We start from the raw sequence: 23,991 nt of genomic DNA, 5'->3' as shown, positions 1-23,991 counted from the left end.
GGAAAGAGTTAGACCTGGAACCAAAAGCGTTCTACCTGCAGCCAAAAAGGGTTCTTCAAAGGGTTCTCCTATGGGAACAGCCGAAGAACCCTTTTAGGTCCTAGATAGGACCTTTTTTTCTAAGAGAGAGGGAGCAGCAGCACAGTAGTCCGAAGGCAGTAATGAGAACAGTGGGTCTGTGAGAGAGTGAGAGAGTCCCCAGAGGGCTCACAACAGACATCTATTAGACCTAATTACAGCTGTCATCATTCTATTTACTCAGAGAAAGAGAGGAATAAGCCTTCTGTACTGTACGAGTCCACCGAGTTAGTTTTAAATACCAGTGGGTACAGCAGTTGAGCCTTTGATAGCAACATGTGCGATTAACATTTGGATCTTTGAATTTTAAATGTAACTTTTCTCCTCCATTAGAGTTTCCCCTTGTATGTCACTGCAGACACTTTGAATTCAGCTTTTAACCTGTTCATGTCCTGTGTGAGGATATCTTAATAACTGGAAACAGAGAGAGAGAGAGATAGAGAGAGAGAGAGAATGAGAGAGAGAGAGAGAATGAGAGAGAACTCTTCCCACCCACACACAAACCCTCCACCATTCCTCATCCTCCTACCCACCAGCCTCCCTGTCATCCGCGCTGCTGTGCCACTGTGACTAGGCTGAGTCAGCTAGCCTGTCTGGCCTGGTGGCAGGGCGGTTGCAGCAGGGTGACAGGGGGATCTGGTGGTGGAAGCTGTAGTGGCAGCGGGTGGCTGGTCCCTCCAACAGTGAGGTGACACGCTGGACAGCACTGCCCCAAGAGCCACCAACCAGAGCTGACAACACCAGCCCTGCATGGCCCCGGTCCTCTGCTCCAGACCCAGCCAGCTACAGCCTCTGACCTAGCCCTAGCAGCAACTACAGTCCCAGCCTCTTGTAAGAAAGCCTTCCCTGCTCAATACAGCCATGCTGGTTCACCCTGGTTCACTTGATTGTGTGCCGTGCAGTATGTCTGTGAGGAAGTTTGAGGGTCAATGCTCTCTTTCCCCATGGTCCACAGACAGGAAGCTGTGGTGTGGTGCCTGACTCCTCCCTGTCTAGACAGCATGACCAGAGAATCCTGGACTGGGGAACACTGCCTGTTCCCTTCCCAGCAGCACTCATTAATTAGTGCTCCTGAGTGGCGCAGCGGTCTAAGGCACTGCATCTCAGTGCAAGAAGTGTCACTATCGTACCTGGTTTGAATCCAGCCTGTATCACATCTGGCTGTGATTGCGAGTCCCATGGGGTGGTGCCCAGTTGTCTGGGTTTGGCCGGAGTAGGCTGTCATTGTAAATAAGAATTTGTTATTGACTGACTCGCCTGGTAAAATAAATATGTATATCTCATTTGTGCATGTCTTTGCCTGCTCAGAGGGGACAGTCAGCAGAAAGACCACTCCTTACTGAATGATGTGTTTTTTTTCTCCCACTCAGTCATAGGTTGGTGATCTGGTGTGTGTGTGAGGTGTGTGTATGCCGTGCCTGTGTGTGCATGCCGTGCCTGTGTGTACATGTGCGTGCGTGTGTGTTTCTATGAGTGTGTTTGTGTGTGTGTGTTTCTACTGTGTGTGTTGGCTCAGCTGTCCCCTTAGTGCCCCTGCCTGTCTGAGTCTGACAGGCTGACAGCCTCAGAGAGAGAGGGAGAGGGAGGGAGGCTGACGCCAACACCCCTGAGGTGAAGGGTCACGAATGACTGCCTCTCAAATGTAGTGTGAAGCGTCTAGATAGGAGGCCATTACTTGGGGGTCTGGCCATCTCAACGTAAGTGGTTATTATCACCTCAATATTTTTCTTATTATGACAATTACATGCTTCAGAAGCACATTAAGTGATACAAGATGCCAACTGGGAGTAGTTGACAGCTATTTGGAGACTCACTGCACAGAGCAATTTGCAACACAGAGGCAAACCAATTAGATTTGGGCCACTTTGGAAAGGGCCCAAGCTAGCTTGTTGGGTATTTGGCTGGGCTGGCTGTTTGCTGCTGGAAATATCACTCTGTAGAGAGCAGCAGCTGGGCTTCTTCACTGTTAGATCTGTGGAAGAGCCTGGTCTTATTCCCTGGGCTCTCTCAGTCACAACACTGTCTAGATGCCGTCAAGCATGAGTCTAATCCAAACAGGTCAATCCTCAAATCCTCCAAATTAATGATGTGCTTTTCTGCCCAACGGTTATTGGAGAACTGGCGACTAGCGGGTAATGTAATTATTCACAGTGCTTTCCCTTTTTTAATTGGCTCTCAGGCTAACAATCAGGTGGATGTCACACTAGATTCACCTGTTTAGAAGTACGTCACCATGGTTTCCCTCTTTGCAGGACCCCACTGTGTCATATGGCACACACTTGCGGTGACCTGTGACTGCCTGCTCAGAAAAATAGCTCTGGTGATTGGTTGAGACAGCCTATGACATCATCTAGCTCAGTAGAGTTGATTGGTTGGGACAGCGAGTGACACCGCTGACAGAGAGAGAGGGAAGTGGTAGAGAGAAACAGAAAGAGAGAGAGGCCTGTGTGTGTGCTGGGCTGATCGAGCACGTGCAGATGATGCCATGTGACAGACTGAGACAGCCTGGCAGAGCAGGGCGGGCAGACCAGGCGTACGGGCATGCGGGTGGCAGCCACGGAGGCATGATGAAAACAAAAGCCTGTGCCACCACAGAGGATACATGAACAACAAGACAGTCATTTATCGCTGTTTATCACCACAAAACCTTCTTATTCATCTGGACAATATACCATAACACTCAACATGTTATGCTTCAGTAAACAATAGATCACAATAATACATATACTGGTGAAAGAACCACAGTATTGGCTGGTTTCATCTTCAGCTTTGATCCAGTATTTTCACTATGGCCATTTTAGGAGACACAGGAGAGGTCTTTGGTGGCTGTAGAGAGGGTTAGGTAAAGGTTCATGAAGGTGGGGACAGATTCTGTGGAACCTGACTGACGGTGGTGGGTGGACAGAAAGATAGACAGATAGCTAGCTACAGCAGGTGGGCAGCAGGTAGCCTAGCGGTTACATCATTGGGCCAGTAACTGGAAGGATGCTAGTTCACATCCCTGAGCTAACAAGGTGAACAATCTGCCGATGTGCCCTTCAGCAAGGCGCTTAACCCATTATCACTGTTGATAATGTCAGACCCTGGCTGTGACCCCACTCTCCAAGGGTGTCTCAGGGAGAGTGGGATATGCAAAAAACACATTTCCAATTCACTGAAATAGGACAAATATAAGTACCCACCAAATAATTATTATTATAGAAGTCTCACCTGGGTTGTGGCCCACATATCCCATCAGTGGTGGGTGGCCTCCCGTAGTGCAGCTGGAGAACTGTGGGGATGTGTGTTTAAGATGCAGACATCACACACAACACCTGGACTATCTACCTCCCTCTCCCTTCAATCTCCTCTTTTAGAAGACTATCATTCAGTCTGTCGGCATTCATAGGGGATTCCCTAGAAAACGTTCAGAATACCCTTAACCAGTCAATGCCCCCGTCCTCCCCTCCCTCCTACCTCCCCCTCGCCTCTCTCTCCCCACAGGGGATGTGTGTAACATAAGCTCAGCCTTGAATACAGGCCCATTACACATCACACAGAACAGACTGTCAGACCTACACCAGCAAGGCACTACACTGCTTTCAGTATAGTTTCAGTATAGTGCTGTGCTCTATTGTGAGAGTATTTTGGAGTATTGTTAGGCTTTGTGGGCTATGTATTACTGTGTTGTAATCCACAGCATACCCAGTGCTACTCTCTCGCTTTATTGTGATAGTATGTTTCCCTTATGATATTCTTCGCTCACCATTTCCCCTGTCTCTCTCTTTCTCTGTTCCAGGACCTGTCTGGCTCCATAGATGACCTCCCTACAGGTACAGAGGCTGGTCACAGTTCAGCCATCAGTGCTACAGGCTCCACCAGTAGCCAGGGGGAGCAGAGTAACCCAGCCCAGTCACCCTTCTCACCTCACGCGTCACCCCACCTGTCTGGTCAGGGCAGCGGCCCATCGTCCTCTCCTGTTGGGTCCCCTGTGGGCTCCAACCAATCACGCTCCGGCTCTGGCCCCATCTCCCCAGTCAGCGGCCCAACCACAGCACCAGGTAAGCCAACAGGGTTCCTAAGGCAAATCATTTCACAAAATAATCAAAAAACCTCATACTGGTGATTGACTCTCTTTCTTTCCATAACACTCCTCTGATTCGTCTGTTGAAGTAACCTGTACAGGTATAATGACACCCTGTTGTGTTCACGTAAATGATCAGAAAAATATGGTCAGAACTACAGCAGTGGCCATGTCAAGATGACCGATGTGCTAGTTAGAACCTTGTCTCATTGCTGCAACTCCTCTATGGGCTCGGGAGAGGTAAAGGTTGAGACATGCATCCTCCAAAACATGACCCACCTGGCCAACTACTTCTTAACACGCCACTTAACCCAGAAGTCAGCCACACCAATGTGACGGAAGAAACGCCTTTTGACCGAAGTCAAACGCCTTTTGACCGAAGTCAACTTGCAGGCGCCCAGCCCACCACAAGGAGTCGCTAGAGGACGAGCCAAGGAAAGCCTCCCCCGGCCAAACCCTCCCCTAACTCAGACAGTGCAGGCTGTATGGGCACCTTAGACCACTGCACCACTCAGAGCCTCGATGTCTCCTTTCTATTGGAAATCATTTGTCATTTATTTTGCAAAACATTTTAGATGCAGAGATACAGATGGCTGCTGTTGGCCTCTGTATTCTTCCTATCAAAACAGGAAGCCAAAGTAAGACAATAGCAGATGTGTGTGTGTGAGGATTCAGGGCTGTTCCTCCCTAGAGGAATGGATGAGCATTTAGATAAACAGTGAGGTAATGAATGGGAGTGTGTTGGACAGGCCTTGGACAGGCCAGAGTGACACACGGCTATGAGACGTGGCTCTGATTGCCCTCCCCTCCCCATCCAACCACAGCCTCCGCTGCTCTTCCTGATTAAGGCCTGACGGGCACGTCAGCAGCTCGCAGACCTGTCAATCACGGTGACGAGGCGGGACAAATGCTTGAGTGAGCTCCTGAGGCCAGCGGGTTGTTCCGGGCGGACTGAGCGCGTACGGGAGTGATTGACACTAATGAAAAAGCAGGACAGCCGCTCCCGACGCGAATGCCAAGATCATGCGGAGTGAGATGGGGAGACAGGAGGCGGATCTCATCGGAGGGATGGCTGTGATTAATAGAGTATCTATAAATATTCTCCCATCATGCAGAACACATCCTCATAGAGAGAGGATCATAGTCTGGTAACAGCTGCTAGGGTTTACCAGCTGTAGTTTATGAGATCACTTCTAATGAGAAATACCAACACCAGGCATATGAGAGAGAAACACTGAGAACTGATGTTGCTATGATTTGAAGGATTGATTACTGTTTACTTACTAGCAGGTCATGAGAATTGTGTGATTTATCTTGCCTGCAACCTGTCTCCTTTCTAAACATACAAACATTATATTTTTGCCTCTGTGCGTATGAGGCTCACTGGCTGTCCCTATCAATCAATCAAAATGTATTTATAAAGCCCTTTTTACATCAGCTGATGCCTAGGCCTTGTCTCTGAGTCCATTTGTCACTCTTCCATAAAGAGTGGCAGGGTCAAGTCTGTGGCGTTGTCACTGGTCAAGTCTGCACCAGCACCACCACCACATTGGTTAGGTTAGGTTACGGTAGTCCATTGTATCCGATGATGACTTCCACTTCTGAGTTAACGGTGAATTCTTTGGTGACTGTAGAGTCTAATCCGAGATCCACAAACTTTATTGCAGGTGGGGCAAATGCAGTCTGTGTTGGCGGGGGCAGGTATGTATGTCTCCTGAGCGGTTTTTGCTGTCTCTTTGTGCTCCTCTCCTCCTCCCACCTCTGTACACCGCTCTGGCAGAGCTGCCACCAGGTGGAACGGTCAGCAGCAGCATCCTCTTGGTCTGTGGGTTTGATGTTGCACTTCTTCAGCAACGTTTTCAGCTGGTCCTTGTAGCGTTTCATCTGCCCCCCTACAGACCTCCGGCCAAGATGTAGCTGGCCCCCCCTGCAGACCTCCGGCCAAGATGTAGCTGGCCGCCCTACAGACCTCCGGCCAAGATGTAGCTGGCCCCCTCTGCAGACCTCCGGCCAAGATGTAGCTGGCCCCCCCTGCAAACCTCCGGCCAAGATGTAGCTGGCCCCCCCTGCAGACCTCCGGCCAAGATGTAGCTGGCCCCCCCTGTAGACCTCCGGCCAAGATGTAGCTGGTCCCCCCTGCAGACCTCCGGCCAAGATGTAGCTGGCCCCCCCTGTAGACCTCCGGCCAAGATGTAGCTGGCCCCCCCTGTAGACCTCCGGCCAAGATGTAGCTGGCCCCCCCTGCAGACCTCCGGCCAAGATGTAGCTGGCCCCCCCTGCAGACCTCTGGCCAAGATGTAGCTGGCCGCCCTACAGACCTCCGGCCAAGATGTAGCTGGCCCCCCCTGCAGACCTCCGGCCAAGATGTAGCTGGCCCCCCCTGTAGACCTCCGGCCAAGATGTAGCTGGCCGCCCTGCAGACCTCCGGCCAAGATGTAGCTGGCCCCCCTTGCAGACCTCCGGCCAAGATGTAGCTGGCCCCCCTTGCAGACCTCTGGCCAAGATGTAGCTGGACATACAGGATCTTCAGTGGCAAGCGCTCCTGAGACATTCTAATGACATGCTCAAGCCAGCACAGTCTTCCCTTTGGCTCAGTTGGTAGAGCATGGCGTTTGCAATGCCAACATGGTGTGTGCAACGCCAGGGTTGTGGGTTTGATTCCCACGGGGGGCCAGTACAAAAAAATAATGCATGAAATGAAATGTATGCTTTCACTACTGTAAGTTGCTCTGTATAAGAGTGTCTGCTAAATGACTAAAATGTACGTGTAAAAATGTACTCTTACAGTTGGTGTTGGGTGACCATGGCCTCCATACTCTTGCAGTTGGTGTTGGGTGAACATGGCCTCCATACTCTTGCAGTTGGTGTTGGGTGAACATGGCCTCCATACTCTTGCAGTTGGTGTTGGGTGAACATGGCCTCCATACTCTTGCAGTTGGTGTTGGGTGAACATAGCCTCCATACTCTTGGTGTTGGGTGAACATGGCCTCCATACTCTTACAGTTGGTGTTGGGGACCATGGCCTCCATACTCTTACAGTTGGTGTTGGGGACCATGGCCTCCATACTCTTGCAGTTGGTGTTGTGGACCATGGCCTCCATACTCTTGCAGTTGGTGTTGGGGAACCATGGCCTCCATACTCTTACAGTTGGTGTTGGGGACCATGGCCTCCATACTCTTGCAGTTGGTGTTGGGGACCATGGCCTCCAAACTCTTGCAGTTGGTGTTGGGGACCATGGCCTCCATACTCTTGCAGTTGGTGTTGGGGGACCATGGCTTCCATAGTCTTGCAGTTGGTCTTAGTAATTATTTTTGTATGCGGCACACGATTGCACCAGGTGATTCCCAGGATGTGCTTCAGTTATCTTATGTGGAATCGCTTGAGCTGCTTGTTGTGGCGACTGTAAGTGACCTTCACAGCTGTAAAGAAGTGTGGTGATGCAGACGGCTTGATAGACGGTGACTTTGGTATGGAGGTGTTGATCCCTGTTTTGGAAGACCCTGCGTCTGAGTTTCCCAAAGGAAGCTGATGCTTGCTTGATCCTATTTTGAATTTTGAGGCCGATGCTGCAGTCCTCTGAGAGGATGCTGCCCAGGTATTTCAAGGACGGGACTATTGCCAGTGATTTGTGTTCAATGGTGAAGACAGGCATAGTGGGTGGAGGGCTGGATCTCCATTGGCATACCACTGTCTTGATGGTGTTGATAGACAGTCCCATCCTGCTATAGACCCTCACAACCGCTTCAAGGACAGACTGAAGGTCTTCCGGAGTGTGGGCCAGAAGTGCACAGTCATCAGCATACTGCATCTCAAGAACCCGATCCGTAAAGATCTTGGTGGTTGCTTGAAGCCTCCTGATGTTGAATAGGTTTCCATCCAGCCTGAAGTCCAACACCGCTGCTGTCCTCAAGCTCCTTGTGGAGAAGCTGGGTGACACATAGAAGGAAGATGTCAAAGAGTACAGGTGCCAACACATCCCTACCTCACACCGATGCTTACTCCAAAGGACACTGACTCCTGCCCTCCTATGGCCACCCAGCCATCATCCCATCATGGAACAGGCAAAGGATGTTTGGACAGCCATATTTGAGTAGAATGCCCCACAGTAGTTCCCTGCTCACAGTGTCGAAGGCCTTGGAGAGGTCGACAAAGGTCATGAAATGGTTCTGATGTTGTTCACTGCTGGAGTTGCTGTGCCGTGACTATCATGTCGACCGTACTCCTGTTCTTTATGAAGCCGCATTGTGACTCTGGCTGCAGTTCCTCTGTGATATTGTTCACCAACCTTTGTAGCATCACCTTTGCCAGGACCTTGCCGGCAACAGCCAGAAGGTATATCCCCCGGCTGTTGCCGGAGATGTAGACCTTACAGTGAGATGTTTACTTACAAGCCCTTAACCAACAATGCAGTTTTACGAGCAGTTGCCATACCAGGCAGTGATGGAACCCGTCAGGATGCTCTCGATGGTGCAGTTGTAAAACCTTTTGAGGATCTGAGGACCCATGCCAAATCTTTTCAGTCTCCTGAGGGTGAATAGGTTTTGTCATGCCCTCTTCACAACTGTCTTGGTGTGCTTGGACCATGTTAGTTTATTGGTGATGTGGACGTCAAGGAACTTGAAGCTCTCAACCTGCTCCACTACAGCCCCGTCGATGAGAATGGGGGCGTGCTCGGTCCTTCTTTTCCTGTAGTCCACAATCATCTCCTTTGTCTTGCTCACGTTGAGGGAGAGGTTGTTGTCCTTGCACCACACGGTCAGATCTCTGACCTCCTCCCTATAGGCTGTCTCATCGTTGCCGGTGATCAGGCCTACCACTGTTGTGTCATCAGCAAACTTAATGATGGTGTTGGAGTCGTGCCTGGCCATGCACTTATGAGTGAACAGGGAGTACAGGAGGGGACTGAGCACGCACCCCTGAGGAGTCCCCGTGTTGAGGATGTGTTGTTACCTACCCTTACTACCTGGGGGCATCCCGTCAGGAAGCCCAGGATCCAGTTGCAGAGGGAGGTGTTTAGCGATGAGCTTTGAGGGCACTATGGTGTTGAATGCTGAGCTGTAGTTAATGAATAGGTGTTTACTGCTTTAATTTTAGCTTGTAAGCAGGAATCAGGAGGATAGAACTATGGTAAGATTTTCCAAATGGAGGGCGAGGGAGAGCTTTGTACGCGCCTCTGTGTGTGGAGCAAAGGTCTAGAATTTTTTTCCCTCTGGTTGCACATTTAACATGCTGATAAAAATGAGGTAAAACTGATCCAAGTTTCCCTGCATTAAAGTCCCCGGCCACTAGGAGCGCCACATCTGGATGAGCATTGTCCTGTTTGTTTATGGCGATATACAGCTCATTGAGTGCGGTTTTAGTGCCAGCATCGGTATGTGGTGGTATGTAGACAGCTATGAAAAATACAGATGAAAACTCTCTAGGTAGATAGAGTGGTCTACAGCTTATCATGAGACACTCCACCTCAGACGAGCAAAACCTTGAGACCTCCTTAGATATGGTGCACTAGCCGTTGTTTACATAAATGCATAGGCCCTGCCCCGTGTCTTACCAGAGGCTGCTGTTCTGTCCTGCCGATAGAGTGTATAACCCGCCAGCAGTATGTTTTAATGTCGTCGTTCAGCCACGACTCAGTGAATCATAAGATACTGCAGTTTTTAATGTCCCATTGGTAGGATAAACGTGCTTTCAGTTCGTCCCATTTATTTTCCAGCGATTGAACGTTAGCTAGCAGGATGGAAGGCAAGGGCAGATTAGCCACTCATCGCCTCATCCTCACAAGGCACCCTGATATCTTTCCGCGAAATCTCAGTTTCCTTCTCCAGCGAATAATGGGGAACTGGGCCTGGTCGGGTTTCTGTATTATATCCCTCCAGTCTGACTCATTGAAGAAGAACTCTTTGTCCAGTTTGAGGTGAGAAATCGCAGTTCTGATGTCCAGAAGCTCCTCTCGGTCATAAGAGAGCAGCAACACCATGTACAAAACAAGCTACGAACAACGCGGGGGGAAAAAAAATAGCATGGTTGGTTAAGAGCCGATAAGACGGCAGCCTTCCACTTCCGCCACTGTTGGGGATGATCTCCTGGTCCCAAACCTCAGTGATGTACTGGTGGAGCGTTCTGGTGCAGAAGTTACTTCCCTTCTTAAGTAGCTCTGCCGGTATGCTGTCAGCGCCAGGAGCCTTGTTGTTCTTGAGGGAAAGGATAGCTGATAACACCACTTGGAAGGTTGGCCTGTCCCTAGGCCTTGTCTCTGAGTCAATTTGTCACTCTTCCATAAAGAGTGACAGGGTCAAGTCTGTGGCGTTGTCACTGGTCAAGTCACCACCGTACTGTGACCATGATGTAACCGTGGCTGTGGTTTATTGCCTTCTGAAGGTAGCTGTCATTCCTGCCTCGGTTACCGAGGCGACGCACGTCACATGGCCAAGTGCTCACGGGACATGTGTCACCCCTGACAACGGTCAGAGGAGAGCAATTCCACATTGTCAGCCTTTCACCTGGCTGTCTCACACACACTCACACACACACTATAAACACTGTCTCACACACACACATTCACTATCAGACGGCACACACACACATATTGACTGACTGTGTACATACAGCACACACCAAATACACATGCTCGCACACACATACACTGGCACTCACACTATACTGTAGATGCACACAAACACTACACATTCATTTCACAGACACAAACAGACACACACACACACTAACAACCTCCCAGTAATAGAAGATACAGCGAGGTGTGTCAGCAGCCTATGAGAAGATCAGGCCTACAGACAGATAGTGATAGAAAAATCTCTACAGTTACATATCGCAATATTGTTAGTGACGATATCATATCGATACTTTGACTCCATGTATCGATCTGTTTAAAAAAAAGCAATAGCTAGCGCTTGTCAGCTATATCTGCGCCAAGGCTCCAGTATTTTTCATCCTATAGCTTGTTATCCATCTTGTTTTTAAATAGTGAGCCAATATGTTTTCAGCACCTGTATTTCCACTACTCATTTCTCATGCTCTCTCTTGTGTCTCTGCAGCAGACATATAGTGAGCAATATGTTTGGAACATCAAATCGCAATGCGTATAGAATTGTGAGAATAGTGAGAATCGTAATACATATCGCATCGGCACCTAAGTATAATGATAATATGGTATCGTGAGGTCCCTGGTAACTCCCAACCCTACAAACAGACATGTATTTATCTTGGAGTCTGTTTCTGCATCTGTTTCCCTCAGCGTAACTCACTCCATTCATCCCTCTCCTTTCCAGACCTGTCTCTCTCTCCCTCTCTCTCTATTCAATTTCAATTCAATTTAAGGGCTTTATTGGCATGGGAACATATGTTAACATTGCCAAAGCAAGTGAAGAAGATAATAAACAAAAGTGAAATAAACAATAAAAAAAACAGAAAACATTACATTCACAACACTTCCAAAGGAATAGACATTTAAAATGTCATATTATGTCTATATACAGTGTTGTAATGATGTGCAAATAGTTAACCTCTATGGGCTAGGCGGGACGAATTCGTCCCACCTACGTAACAGCCACTTGAAGCCTGTGGCGCGATTTTCAAAACCTTAAAAATCCTATTACTTCAATTTCTCAAACATATGACTATTTTACAGCTATTTAAAGACAAGACTCTCGTTAATCTAACCACACTGTCCGATTTCAAAAAGGCTTTACAACGAAAGCAAAACATTAGATTATGTCAGCAGAGTACCAAGCCAGAAATAATCAGACACCCATTTTTCAAGCTAGCATATAATGTCACATAAACCCAGAAGACAGCTAAATGCAGTACTAACCTTTGATGATCATCAGATGACAACCCTAGGACATTATGTTATACAATACATGCATGTTTTGTTCAATCAAGTTCATATTTATATCAAAAACCAGCTTTTTACATTAGCATGTGACGTTCAGAACTAGCATACCCCCCGCAAACTTCCGGAGGAATTCGCTAACATTTTACTAAATTACTCACGATAAACGTTCACAAAAAGCATAACAATTATTTTAAGAATTATAGATACAGACCTCCTCTATGCACTCGATATGTCCGATTTTAAAATAGCTTTTTGGTGAAAGCACATTTTGCAATATTCTAAGTACATAGCCCAGGCATCACGGGCTAGCTATTTAGACACCCGGCAAGTTTAGCACTCACCATAATCATATTTACTATTATAAAAGTTTGATTACCTTTTGTTGTCTTCGTCAGAATGCACTCCCAGGACTGCTACTTCAATAACAAATGTTGGTTTGGTCCAAAATAATCCATCGTTATATCCGAATAGCGGCGTTTTGTTCGTGCGTCCCAGACACTATCTGAAATGGTAAATCAGGGTCGTGCGCATGGCGCAATTCGTGACAAAAAAAATCTAAATATTCCATTACCGTACTTCGAGGCATGTCAACCGCTGTTTAAAATCCATTTTTATGCCATTTTTCTCGTAAAAAAGCGATAATATTCCGACCGGGAATGTCCATTTAGCTAAACTGAGGAAAGTAAACAAAGCTTTCGGTCGACGCGGGCACGCGCCTGAGTCTCACAGTACTGTAACCAGCCACTACCCAAACGCGCTACTTTGTTTCAGCCAGAGCCTGCAAAGCCACGATTCAGCTTTTTGCCGCCTTCTGAGACCCTATGGCAGCCGTAGGAAGTGTCACGGGACAGCTAAGATCCTCACTCTTCAATAAACAGAGACAAGAAGAACGACACCTTGTCAGACAGGCCACTTCCTGCCTGAAACCTTGTCAGGTTTTTGCCTGCCAAATGAGTTCTGTTATACTCACAGACACCATTCAAACAGTTTTAGAAACTTTAGGGTGTTTTCTATCCATATGTAATAAGTATATGCATATTCTAGTTACTGGGTAGGAGTGGTAACCAGATTAAATCGGGTACGTTTTTTATCCAGCCGTGTCAATACTGCCCCCTATCCTAAACAGGTTAAAATACAAAAGGGAAAATAAGTAAACGTAAATATCGGTTGTATTTACAATGGTGTTTGTTCTTGTCTGGTTGCCCTTTTCTCGTGGCAACAGGTCACAAATCTTGCTGCTGTGATGGTACACTGTGGTATTTCTCCCAATAGATATGGGAGTTTATCAATATTGGGTTTGTTTTCAAATTATTTGTGGATCTGTGTAATCTGAGGGAAATACTGTATGTGTCTCTAATACAGTCATACATTTGGCAGGAGGTTAGGAAGTGCAGCTCAGTTTTTCTCTCTCCCTCTGTCTCTCTCTCTTTCTCTCTCTCTCCTTGCCATTTCTCAAATGGAATACAACATTATCTAGGTTCGCCTGGCATTTGGATTCTCCTCAAGCCAAGAGGCACAGAAGGCAAATTGATTTTCCTGTTGTGCTACATTTGTGACAGTCAAGCAGAAATCACATTGCTCAGCCCCAATGTCTCTAAACCAATTCGGAGCACCCCGCATTTTTCGTCTTTGGGGACGCAAACGGCATTACTCTCATCCGCATTCCAGGCAGAATGGGATGTGGGCTGGGAAGGGAGGAGAGGAGGAGAGGAGGAGGAAAGGCTGTGGGGCTTTGCTAGAGTCACTGAACAATACTTCTGTATCTCTGTGTACTGCTGGTTACCAATGCCTCTCTCTGACAGTCTCTAGTCAAACCAGAATAGTGATCGGAATAGTGATGCAACTAGTTATCGCTCATCCTCTCTCTCTTTGATTCTAGTGATCCCTCATCCCCTCTCTCTCTGATTCTAGTGATACCTCATCCCCTCTCTCTTTGATTCTAGTGACCTCTCATCCCTCTCTCTCTGATTCTAGTGACACCTCATCCCCTCTCTCTTTAACTCTAAGTGACCCCTCATATCCTCTCTCTTTGATTCTAGTGATCCCTCATCCCCTCTCTTTGATTTTAGTGATCCCTCATCCCCTCTCTTTGATTATAGTGACCTCTCATCCCCTCTCTTTGATTATAGTGATCCCTCATCCCCTCTCTTTGATTATAGTGACCTCTCATCCCCTCTCTTTGATTATAGTGATCCCTCATCCCCTCTCTTTGATTATAGTGACCTCTCATCCCCTCTCTTTGATTTTAGTGATCCCTCATCCCCTCTCTTTGATTTTAGTAATCCCTCATCCCCTCTCTTTGATTATAGTGATCCCTCATCCCCTCTCTTTGATTATAGTGATCCCTCATCCCCTCTCTTTGATTATAGTGATCCCTCATCCCCTCTCTTTGATTATAGTGATCCCTCATCCCCTCTCTTTGATTTTAGTGATCCCTCATCCCCTCTCTTTGATTTTAGTAATCCCTCATCCCCTCTCTTTGATTATAGTGATCCCTCATCCCCTCTCTTTGATTATAGTGATCCCTCATCCCCTCTCTTTGATTATAGTGATCCCTCTCTCTCTCTTTGATTCTATTAGCTTTGATGCTTGACAGAGAGCGTGTCCAACCCATTGACTTACCCTCTTAGGGCGACATGACCTTTCTCCATGCTGTCACAAGCTGTTAGTTCTGATCACCATGGAGATGTTACCATGTATGTATCGGTCCTCAGAACCAACTGATAAGACTGCCCTTTGACTTTTTAGGCTGTAATACCAAGAAACAGTGGGTTGCACTGTTTCTTGGTATTGCACTGTTTCTTGATGATTTGTATTGTATTCATTTTTGTTGTAGGCATGACCCTGGTTGTCTGTGCCTGTCTGTGTGTGTGTGTGGTCTTCTATGAGGGCTGGAGTAGATCCACTCATTCTAGTACTGCTACTAATGGACTCAGACCACATCCTCACTCCCTGATGGCACAACACTGCTTGAGCTGCCTGTCGTAGAAAATCACAACAAACGCTTGTCTCCCTTTCTCTCATTCTCCTCCAAGGTCCATCAAGGTCCATTTAGCATTGCCACGGCCCCCTCATCCCTCTCCTCCCCACAGTCCTCCTCCTCCTCTATTTTGTCTGTAAAAGACGTGATTGAAGCTTTCTGGCGAGCGCTTGGAGAGTAAGCTGTTTATCTGCGCCCGCTTGAAGTGCTTCCAGGGCATGAGGAGTGCCGAAAGGTCAGGGCGAGTCACATAGCGAGAGAGAGAGCGTCTATGGATGGAGGGAGAGAGAGGAGGAAGAGTGCAGACCTGTCTGGCATTGGGTACACCACCTCAGAGCCATTCACATTATTGTTAATCATAAGGTTTAGCATAGGTGTATTATAGTAATGAAGATGTTGACAGACTGGGTTCTGTGAGGTCTGGAAAGATCAAGTTAAGGGTCATAATTGAACCAATGGGAGATGCAACTGGGCATCCATATTGGCTCAATCAGTAATACCAGAGGCGTATTGCTATTCTGATACAGTAAATACTCCAAGGAAGAAACCAAAAATACAATCGCAAAACGTTACACTACAAATTTGCTAGGGGTATTAGATGTGAAAGTTAGCCCAAAGCGTTAGTGAGTGTACTTCAGAGGGGTTGGGTTAAATGAGGAAGACACATTTCATTTGAATGCATTCAGTTGTACAACTGACTAGGTATTCCCCTTTCCAGTGGTAGTTCCAGTCGGGCCAGTCCCCCAGTGGCTGTTTGCGTGGAACACTGCCTCTGGCTGTACCTCTGTTCCTCTCTGTGAGGCAGCACAGGACTGGGGCACACCTTCCACTGAATCCCCCTCTTTTCCTGTCCTTCACATTCTTCTATCTTCCTCCCTCCTTTCTTTTCTCTCCCTCCCTTTCTCCACACCCCCCCTTGTCTTGGAGCGCTTGGCCTCCTGATGGTTGGTACAGTCCAAAGTGAAATCTGACAGCAGCCCGCTGGATAGCCTGCCTGTTAAAAGGAGAATCAAAATGCTAGCTTGCTGTGTCGCAGCCCGCTGTATAGCCTGCCTGTTAAAAGGAGAATCAAAATGCTAGCTTGCTGTGTCGCAGCCCGCTGTATAGCCTGCCTGTTAAAAGGAGAATCAAAATGCTAGCTTGCTGTGTCGCAGCCCGCTGTATAGCCTGCCTGTTAAAAGGAGAATCAAAATGCTAGCTTGCTGTGTCGCAGCCCACTGGATAGCCTGCCTGTTAAAAGGAGAATCAAAATGCTAGCTTGCTGTGTCGTCTTTTTAGTGAAATCCCATTCTGCGCTGGGCTGACTGGCTGAGTGGGACCTGGAGCAGTGTGCACAATTATGTTCCTGCAGCAGGCAGCCAAGTATACTGACTGGCTGCTCTGGCGTTGTGTCCCCCTCCCGCCCCCCGCCCTCTCTTTTAGCTAGAGCTGCACTTTCCTCTCCTTGCCGTACCTTCCCCAGCTCAGCGTAGCCCAGCTCAGCCCAACTCAGAGTTAGCTTGGTAATGAGGTCCATGGGAGAGTATTTCTCAGCCCCAGCACATTCCCCTGTCCCCTACAGGGAGCAGTAAGTCACGCTAGCTGGTATCCCCAGGCTGGAAAATCCTTGACCTCTGCTCATTGAGATCTATGTTTACAGCTTACTAGCATTACCTTGCCTGTGTGTGTGTGTGGGTGTGTGTCCTAGCCTGCAAGGTGTATTCCACCAACCTGAAATGCTGCCCTTCACCTTATTCTCCTGTCAGTCCAGAAGCACTCAGTGCTATTAATGAACATACTCAGAATGGCTTCTGCTCATCCAACTGTGTGTGTGTGTGTCCCTCCCGTTCATCATCAATTAAAGTGCTTTTATTTTGTCAGTGGGACCAAGCTGACAGTGAATCTGCATGGGATGCGCCGCTCACTCAGAGGCTTAATATTAACAACCCTGAAAAACAGAGAGGACTATGAGAGGAATATGTCCAGCAGTACTCTGTACATCTTTCAACTCTTCAGTGGCATTTGAGATGAATCCTCTGTCTTCAAAGCATCTTGCATTGCCCTTACAATCCTAGCAGAGTAGAAGTTGAAAGTTTTGGGGGTTTTGGCGCTAGTATTATCTCAAAACACATGAACTCCATTATTTCTGGCCTCTCACTTTGTATCGGGGGAACAGTTGGAATGACTGTACTTGTTAAAAGTTTTAAAATGGAGATTACAATCATTTTTTGTTGTTGTCATGAACCACGCTCTCACTCAGCATATCTGACTGTTCTTGCTCTTCTTCTAAAGTAGCGGGTGGATTTCAAACAAGCAGTCATTTCCTCTCTAGCTTCAGTGGTGACTTAATACAGCATACCCATACTCTTTATTTCATCCATAAACTTCATTAAGGCTTTTCATTTACATTGTGTCTGTTTCCGTGCGTGTGTGATCTCGTGGATGCTCCTGGTCTTTGAGTAACAGCTAAATCCTCAGTGAGGGCTATAGTGGAGGTGAAAATGGCTCACTGTGGTGTTTGAGAGAGCAGAGGGAGAGGGAGAGAGCAGAGGGAGAGGGAGAGAGCAGAGGGAGAGGGAGAGAGCAGAGGGAGAGGGCGAGAGCAGAGGGAGAGGGCGAGAGCAGAGGGAGAGGGAGAGGGAGAGGGAGAGAGCAGAGGGAGAGGTCGAGAGCAGAGGGAGAGGGAGAGAGCAGAGGGAGAGAGCAGAGGGAGAGAGCAGAGGGAGAGGGAGAGAGCAGAGGGAGAGGGAGAGAGCAGAGGGAGAGCGAGAGAGCAGAGGGAGAGGGAGAGGGAGAGAGCAGAGGGAGAGAGCAGAGGGAGAGGGAGAGAGCAGAGGGAGAGGGAGAGAGCAGAGGGAGAGGGAGAGGGAGAGAGCAGAGGGAGAGGGAGAGAGCAGAGGGAGAGGGCGAGAGCAGAGGGAGAGGGCGAGGGCAGAGGGAGAGGGAGAGAGCAGAGGGAGAGGGCGAGAGCAGAGGGAGAGAGCAGAGGAAGAGGGAGAGAGCAGAGGGAGAGGGAGAGAGCAGAGGGAGAGGGAGAGCGAGAGAGCAGAGGGAGAGGGAGAGGGAGAGAGCAGAGGGAGAGGGAGAGGGAGAGGGAGAGAGCAGAGGGAGAGGGAGAGAGCAGAGGGAGAGGGAGAGAGCAGAGGGAGAGAGCAGAGGGAGAGGGAGAGCGAGAGAGCAGAGGGAGAGGGAGAGGGAGAGGGAGAGAGCAGAGGGAGAGGGAGAGGGAGAGAGCAGAGGGAGAGGGAGAGAGCAGAGGGAGAGAGCAGAGGGAGAGGGAGAGAGCAGAGGGAGAGGGCGAGAGCAGAGGGAGAGGGCGAGAGCAGAGGGAGAGGGCGAGAGCAGAGGGAGAGGGAGAGGGAGAGAGCAGAGGGAGAGAGCAGAGGGAGAGGGAGAGAGCAGAGGGAGAGGGAGAGAGCAGAGGGAGAGGGAGAGAGCAGAGGGAGAGGGAGAGAGCAGAGGGAGAGAGCAGAGGGAGAGGGAGAGCGAGAGAGCAGAGGGAGAGGGAGAGAGCAGAGGGAGAGGGAGAGCAGAGGGAGAGGGAGAGAGCAGAGGGAGAGGGAGAGAGCAGCGGGAGAGGGAGAGGGAGAGCAAGCCAGCCGTTGTGCTGTGCCTGATTGATAGAAATGTTAATTGTGTTCTGGAGCACCTGTGGGACTTCCTTCACCCCCCAACATGTATTCCATTCCTAGCGCCAGTACAAATACAGAATTACTCCTGCGGTGAGAAGACTCCAACAGTCACGTCTTTCAAGATACCCTCCACATGCTCTAGTCACTTTGGTTTAGCTCTAGCAGACGTGAACAAACACCCTAATGTTGCCAGTCATTGGTAATAAAGATGCTGTGTTGGAGAGGCAGAGGGATGTGAGATTAAGGTACAGACTGTTGACATTTAAACCTGCTTCTCTCTGCAGCGGAGAAGGCAGCGCTGAGCTCAGGTAGGTGGGGGAGGAAAAAGCCTCCTGATTGTTGCATTATTAATCAGACTCAGTCTTAAACGTGCTGCCAGGCCTTCTGGACTGTCTGTTTGTTTTATCCACAGCTAATTATTCAATGGAGCTCATTAACATTTTTGAGAAGAGAGAATAGAGGAGAGGAGAGGAAAAGAGAGGAGAGGAAGTGATTTGTGGTAGTGAATTCCATTGCTCCTGCTCGCTTCTTCTTTCTCTCCTCTTCCTCACTCTTCCTCACATGTTCAAATTTCCCTTCTATACTCTCCGCTCCTCCTCCTCTCTCCTCTTCTCCTCCTTTTCTCCATAGGGTGTTGTCCTCCTCCTCCTCCTCTCACCTCTTCTCCTCATTTTTCTCCATCGGTGTTGTCCGCCCCCTCCTTTCTCTTGATCTCTCTATTAATATCTTGTGATCTTCATCTACATGGGAATGTGGAGAGGGCTGCTCAGTATGCATGCCCTCACCACCACTGTCCTCCTACAGACTCACACACACACCACACTGCCACCCACTCAAACATGATGTGACAATTGTAGCCCTTGCCTGGTGCTTGGCACACCCCCTCCCCAGCCAACATCCCTCACACACACACACACACAAAGCCCCCTGGCTGGGAGAGGAGATGGGTATGAGGAGAAAGGTGAACTTGCTGAGGGGGCTTCGTCAAGGTTCACTGGGGCTGTAAACGACGCTAAAGTGCCACCGGTGCAACAGCAAAAAGCCCCCTTCTGGAAACGTGTGCCCAATGTGGTTAGCCACATTAGGGCTGCAGCCTGGCCACCCTGCTCTTCCACCATCTTCCCCCATCAGCCCTCTGAGGACAGGGGACAAGACTCTTTATGCCCCCCCCCCCCCCCTTTTTATATCCTACACATGTTTTCCTCTGGCTGGTCTTCTGAGGCTCCCAGCTCTTGGTGTGGTTGAGGCTGAGCAGAACTGTGTTATTCTTCTGTTATTTTAGTGTTAGCGCTGCAGTGAGATTTCAGCCCTGCCTCCTCTCCTCCCGGGAACAGGGTGACACACTAATAGAATATTCTCTCTTCCAAGCTTTGCTGCTGGAGCCACTCTGGTGGTGTGTATATGTGTTTGTGTTATAACATTAATGTGTGTGTATGTTTCTCTGTGTATGTGAGTGTTAGTGTGGGTGGGTGGGCGAGCGGGTGGATGGAAATGTTGTTTATTCAGTTTATGCAAAGTAATTATGTTGACTTAATTGGGTTTGTTTACGTGGAGTGTGTGCCACCGCTAGTCATGTATTACTGCTCTACATGACGACCAGCTCATCTAGTGCTCTGTCTCTCTCTCTCTCTCTCTCTCTCTCTCTCTCTCTCTCTCTCTCCCCCTCTCTCTCTCCCCCTCTCTCTCTCTCTCTCTCTCTCTCTCTCTCTCTCTCTCTCTCTCTCTCTCCCCCTCTCTCTCTCCCCCCCCCCCCCCTCTCTCTCTCTCTCTCTCTCTCTCAATTAAGTTCAATTAAATTCAATTTGCTTTATTCGCATGACGTAACAATGTACATATTGCCAAAGCTTACTTTGGATATTTACAATATTAAAATAATAAGAATCAAAATTGTCAACGGGACAACAGTAACAACAATAACCAAGGGTCAAAATAACCAAACAATAACAATAAGCATAGAGGACATTTGCAGGTTGGTTGGTCTGTCAGACACTGTCCCTCATCTTATGGCAGGCAGCAATGTATTGCGCTGCCAACACACAGTTCTCTGCGTCCTCCCCCAACAGCACGGGTAGCCTATCCTCATCAGAGAGGTCTTTGAAATCTTGAAAAAGGGTTTCAAATATTGGGAAATGACATTCTCTGATTGTTTTATATTTTTGACATTTTGTCAGAAAATCCAGCTATCCCTCTCTCTCTCTCTCTCTCTCTCTCTCTCTCTCTCTCTCTCTCTCTCTCTCTCTCTCTCTCTGTCTCTGTCTCTGTCTCTGTCTCACCACACACACAGAGAAGAACAGAGAACAGTGGAATCTCTATATACTGCTTCAGGATGGAAGACAGTGTACCGTTTGTTTGGTTCATGTAAATATACTTAAATGAGTTGTCCAGTTCTAAACACATTCACCTAAGAGTTGTATACTTTTGAAAATGTTGCTCTTTCTCCATTGGTTTACCCACCTTGGGTGTTGTAACCCTAATGTATAATGAAGAGGACGTGTGGGATAATTTTCCAGTTTTACCTTCCTGTGGGTTAAATCAATCCACACCACAGGAGGTTGGTGGCACCTTAATTGGGGAGGACGGGCTTGTGGTAATGCCTGGAACGGAATTAGTGGAATGGTATCAAATACATCAAACACATGGATTTCATTCTGTTTGCTCCGTTCCAGCCATTATTATGAGCCATCCTCGCCCCAGCAGCCTCCACTGATCCACACACTTTCATCTGCCGTTGCCCTAATCAGCCCCGCTGGTCTGTAGAGGATGTCCCACTGTACAAGAGGGGCAGCAACCAATCAATAAAACTCAATGGCTTTTTTCTGTAACTTCTGATTACACTTGAAATTGCCAGGCACACACACACACACACACACACACACACACACACACACACACCACACACACACACACACACACACACACACACACACACACACACACACACACACACACACACACACACACACACACACACACACACACACACACACACACACACACACACACACACACACACACACACACACACAACACACACACACACACTCATTAGCTATGCTATGAGGGTCTGTCTTTTATCTTTTTGTAATGCTAGGAAAAAGCTTTCTATTGAATAATGTCAGATAAGGATGACAAGTGGAAAGAAGGGAATAGAACTAGACATAAGATGTATCCATAACCTTTGAATCGCTCTACTGTACCAATAAAGCGTTTTTTTTAATAAATATTTTTGGTGAATAATGTCGTCTCACCTTTGGCTTTGTGGAAGAAAGATAAATCCCTTTCAGACTAAACCTTGACTTTTTATGAGTAAATATCACAAATGACAAGGCACGGTACAGCAGCTGTACTTTCGGCCTGTTTACTGAGTGGTGTTACCATAAAATATGTCCCCTCTTTCTGTGCTGATAGTATGGGGCTCACTGTATTCGGTCCTCCTCTGTTTTACCACAGGTTCCCAGATGGCCCCCCAGACTACTGGCAGCATGTTGGATGTTCCCCACCCCCCCTTGACCCAGTCCCCCATGCCTCAGGAAAGGGGTAAGTCTGACCACTAAGTAAGTGTGTACGTGTGTGTGTGTGTGTGTGTGTGTGTGTGTGTGTGTGTGTGTGTGTGTGTGTGTGTGTGTGTGTGTGTGTGTGTGTGTGTGTGTGTGTGTGTGTGTGTGTGTGTGTGTGTGTGTGTGTGTGTGTGCGCATGCGTGTGTGTGTGTGTGTGTGGGTGCGTACATACGTATGTGTGTGTGTGTGTGCTTGCTTGTATATGTGTGTGTTCTTGTGTATTGTGTGGTAATTGCAGATTAATGCCCACCTGTGTGTTGAGCAAAGCTGTAGATCTGTGCTGAGTGGAGCCGTAGCGGATGAGCCTGGGGACAGCTAGTAACAGTTAAGCTTCTCAGCGTGTGTGTGTGTGTGTGTGTGTGTGTGTGTGTGTGTGTGTGTGTGTGTGTGTGTGTGTGCGTGTGTGTGTGTGTGTGTGTGTGTGTGTGTGTGTGTGTGTGTGTGTGTGTGTGTGTGTGTGTGTGTGTGTGTGTGTGTGTGTGTGTGTGGAGTCTATGTGTGTGTGTGTGTAGAGTGTGTGTAGAGTGTGTGTGTGAGAAGGCATTAGCCTCCTTCTCAGTAATGCTGGCATTGTTTCCCACTGTGGGACAAAGGCAGGATGTGACATCATGTCCAGAGGTACAGGGTGTTCTATACCTGGGCTATTACCAGTTACAGGGGTTGGCATTGTGTACTGGGAGGTGTACACACACACACACACACACACACACACACACACACACACACACACACACACACACACACACACACACACACACGGATACACACACACACTCCTTAAAGGGGGGTCATGTCAGGCTAAACTTATATTCTACACAGTTCCCATTGCCCCTCCTGTTCCCACCATGCATGTTCTGATCCAATTAATGATGTATAATGGGCTGATTGCTCAGTAGGTACCGAACAAACACCCCACCAGCAGGTTCCCAGGGAGGGGCTGGTGGAGAGGTGATTTATTACTGGATTAGTGGTCAGCTCAGGTCAAGGAAACAGTGGTTAAACCTTAACTGTTATGATCTGGCAATCAGTAAACCCTATGTTCTAAATGAGGTATGGAGTCTTTAAAGTGGATCCACTTACGACTTGCAGAGGTGATTATTTGTCATATGCAGCGTTAGTTATTGCTGTGATAGCAGAGGCTGTCGAGATACTGTGTATTACGTACAATGAATGGTCGCTGATTAAGGCTTCCACTGAACATCTTTCTACAACGGCCATGAGTTGTAATGAGTTCAGGGGAAAAGTTCATCTCTTAAATGGGGCAAATGACGTTCAATCTTAGTGATTACTACCATAGAACCACCCAGTGAAAAACAACATTGTCCCTGTAGGTGTGTTTAAAAACAGGATGATGAGTAGTTCCATGCTCCTCTACAGCTCACCAAGGACCAGTTAACATCTGAGAGAGAGAGAGAGAGAGAGAGAGAGAGAGAGAGAGAGAGAGATGCAAAGCTGTTATACTTATTTTACATAAAACATAACATTTAAATAAATGTAATGCTGTGCTCCATGTGGCCCAGCAAGCACAGTGGTTAACATAATACTGTTTAGAATATGTGATTAAATCCCATGGTTCAAGTGCCTGCTCCTAAGAGCATCTCTCATTTCTATAAATCCTGCTGAATGTCCCTTTTCTCCCTCCGCTCTCTCTCTCTATCCACCTCTGTCTGTTGTTGTTGTCCAGCTAAAAGCCTCTACTTTCTCTGCCAGCCTGCCTCTCTGATTCGCTGCCTGCCTGCTTGGCTGGGGAGAGGAGGGAGTGCGGAGGGAAAAAATCCTTGAATGCGTTATTTGCTTTTAGCAACTGTCTGCACAATGTGCCACTCTCCATCCATTTTCCAGGCAATT

General features: G+C 48.1%; 1 protein-coding gene across 1 annotated transcript in view; it reads left to right on the top strand.

Annotated features, from left to right (window-relative positions):
• The window catches only part of LOC106575065 (AT-rich interactive domain-containing protein 1B), a 196,546-nt gene that overhangs the window by 112,608 nt on the left and 59,947 nt on the right, over positions 1-23,991 (top strand). The window contains exons 2-3 of the mRNA XM_082971199.1: positions 3,857-4,118; positions 22,036-22,122. Coding sequence (XP_082827325.1) covers positions 3,857-4,118; positions 22,036-22,122 — 349 coding nt within the window. The remainder of the gene's footprint in view (positions 1-3,856; positions 4,119-22,035; positions 22,123-23,991) is intronic.

The sequence above is a fragment of the Salmo salar genome, chromosome 01 (genome assembly GCF_965601325.2).
Source record: "Salmo salar chromosome 01, fSalSal1, whole genome shotgun sequence".
Classification (NCBI taxonomy): Eukaryota; Metazoa; Chordata; class Actinopteri; order Salmoniformes; family Salmonidae; genus Salmo; species Salmo salar.
This window is presented reverse-complemented; position numbering and strand designations above follow the sequence as displayed.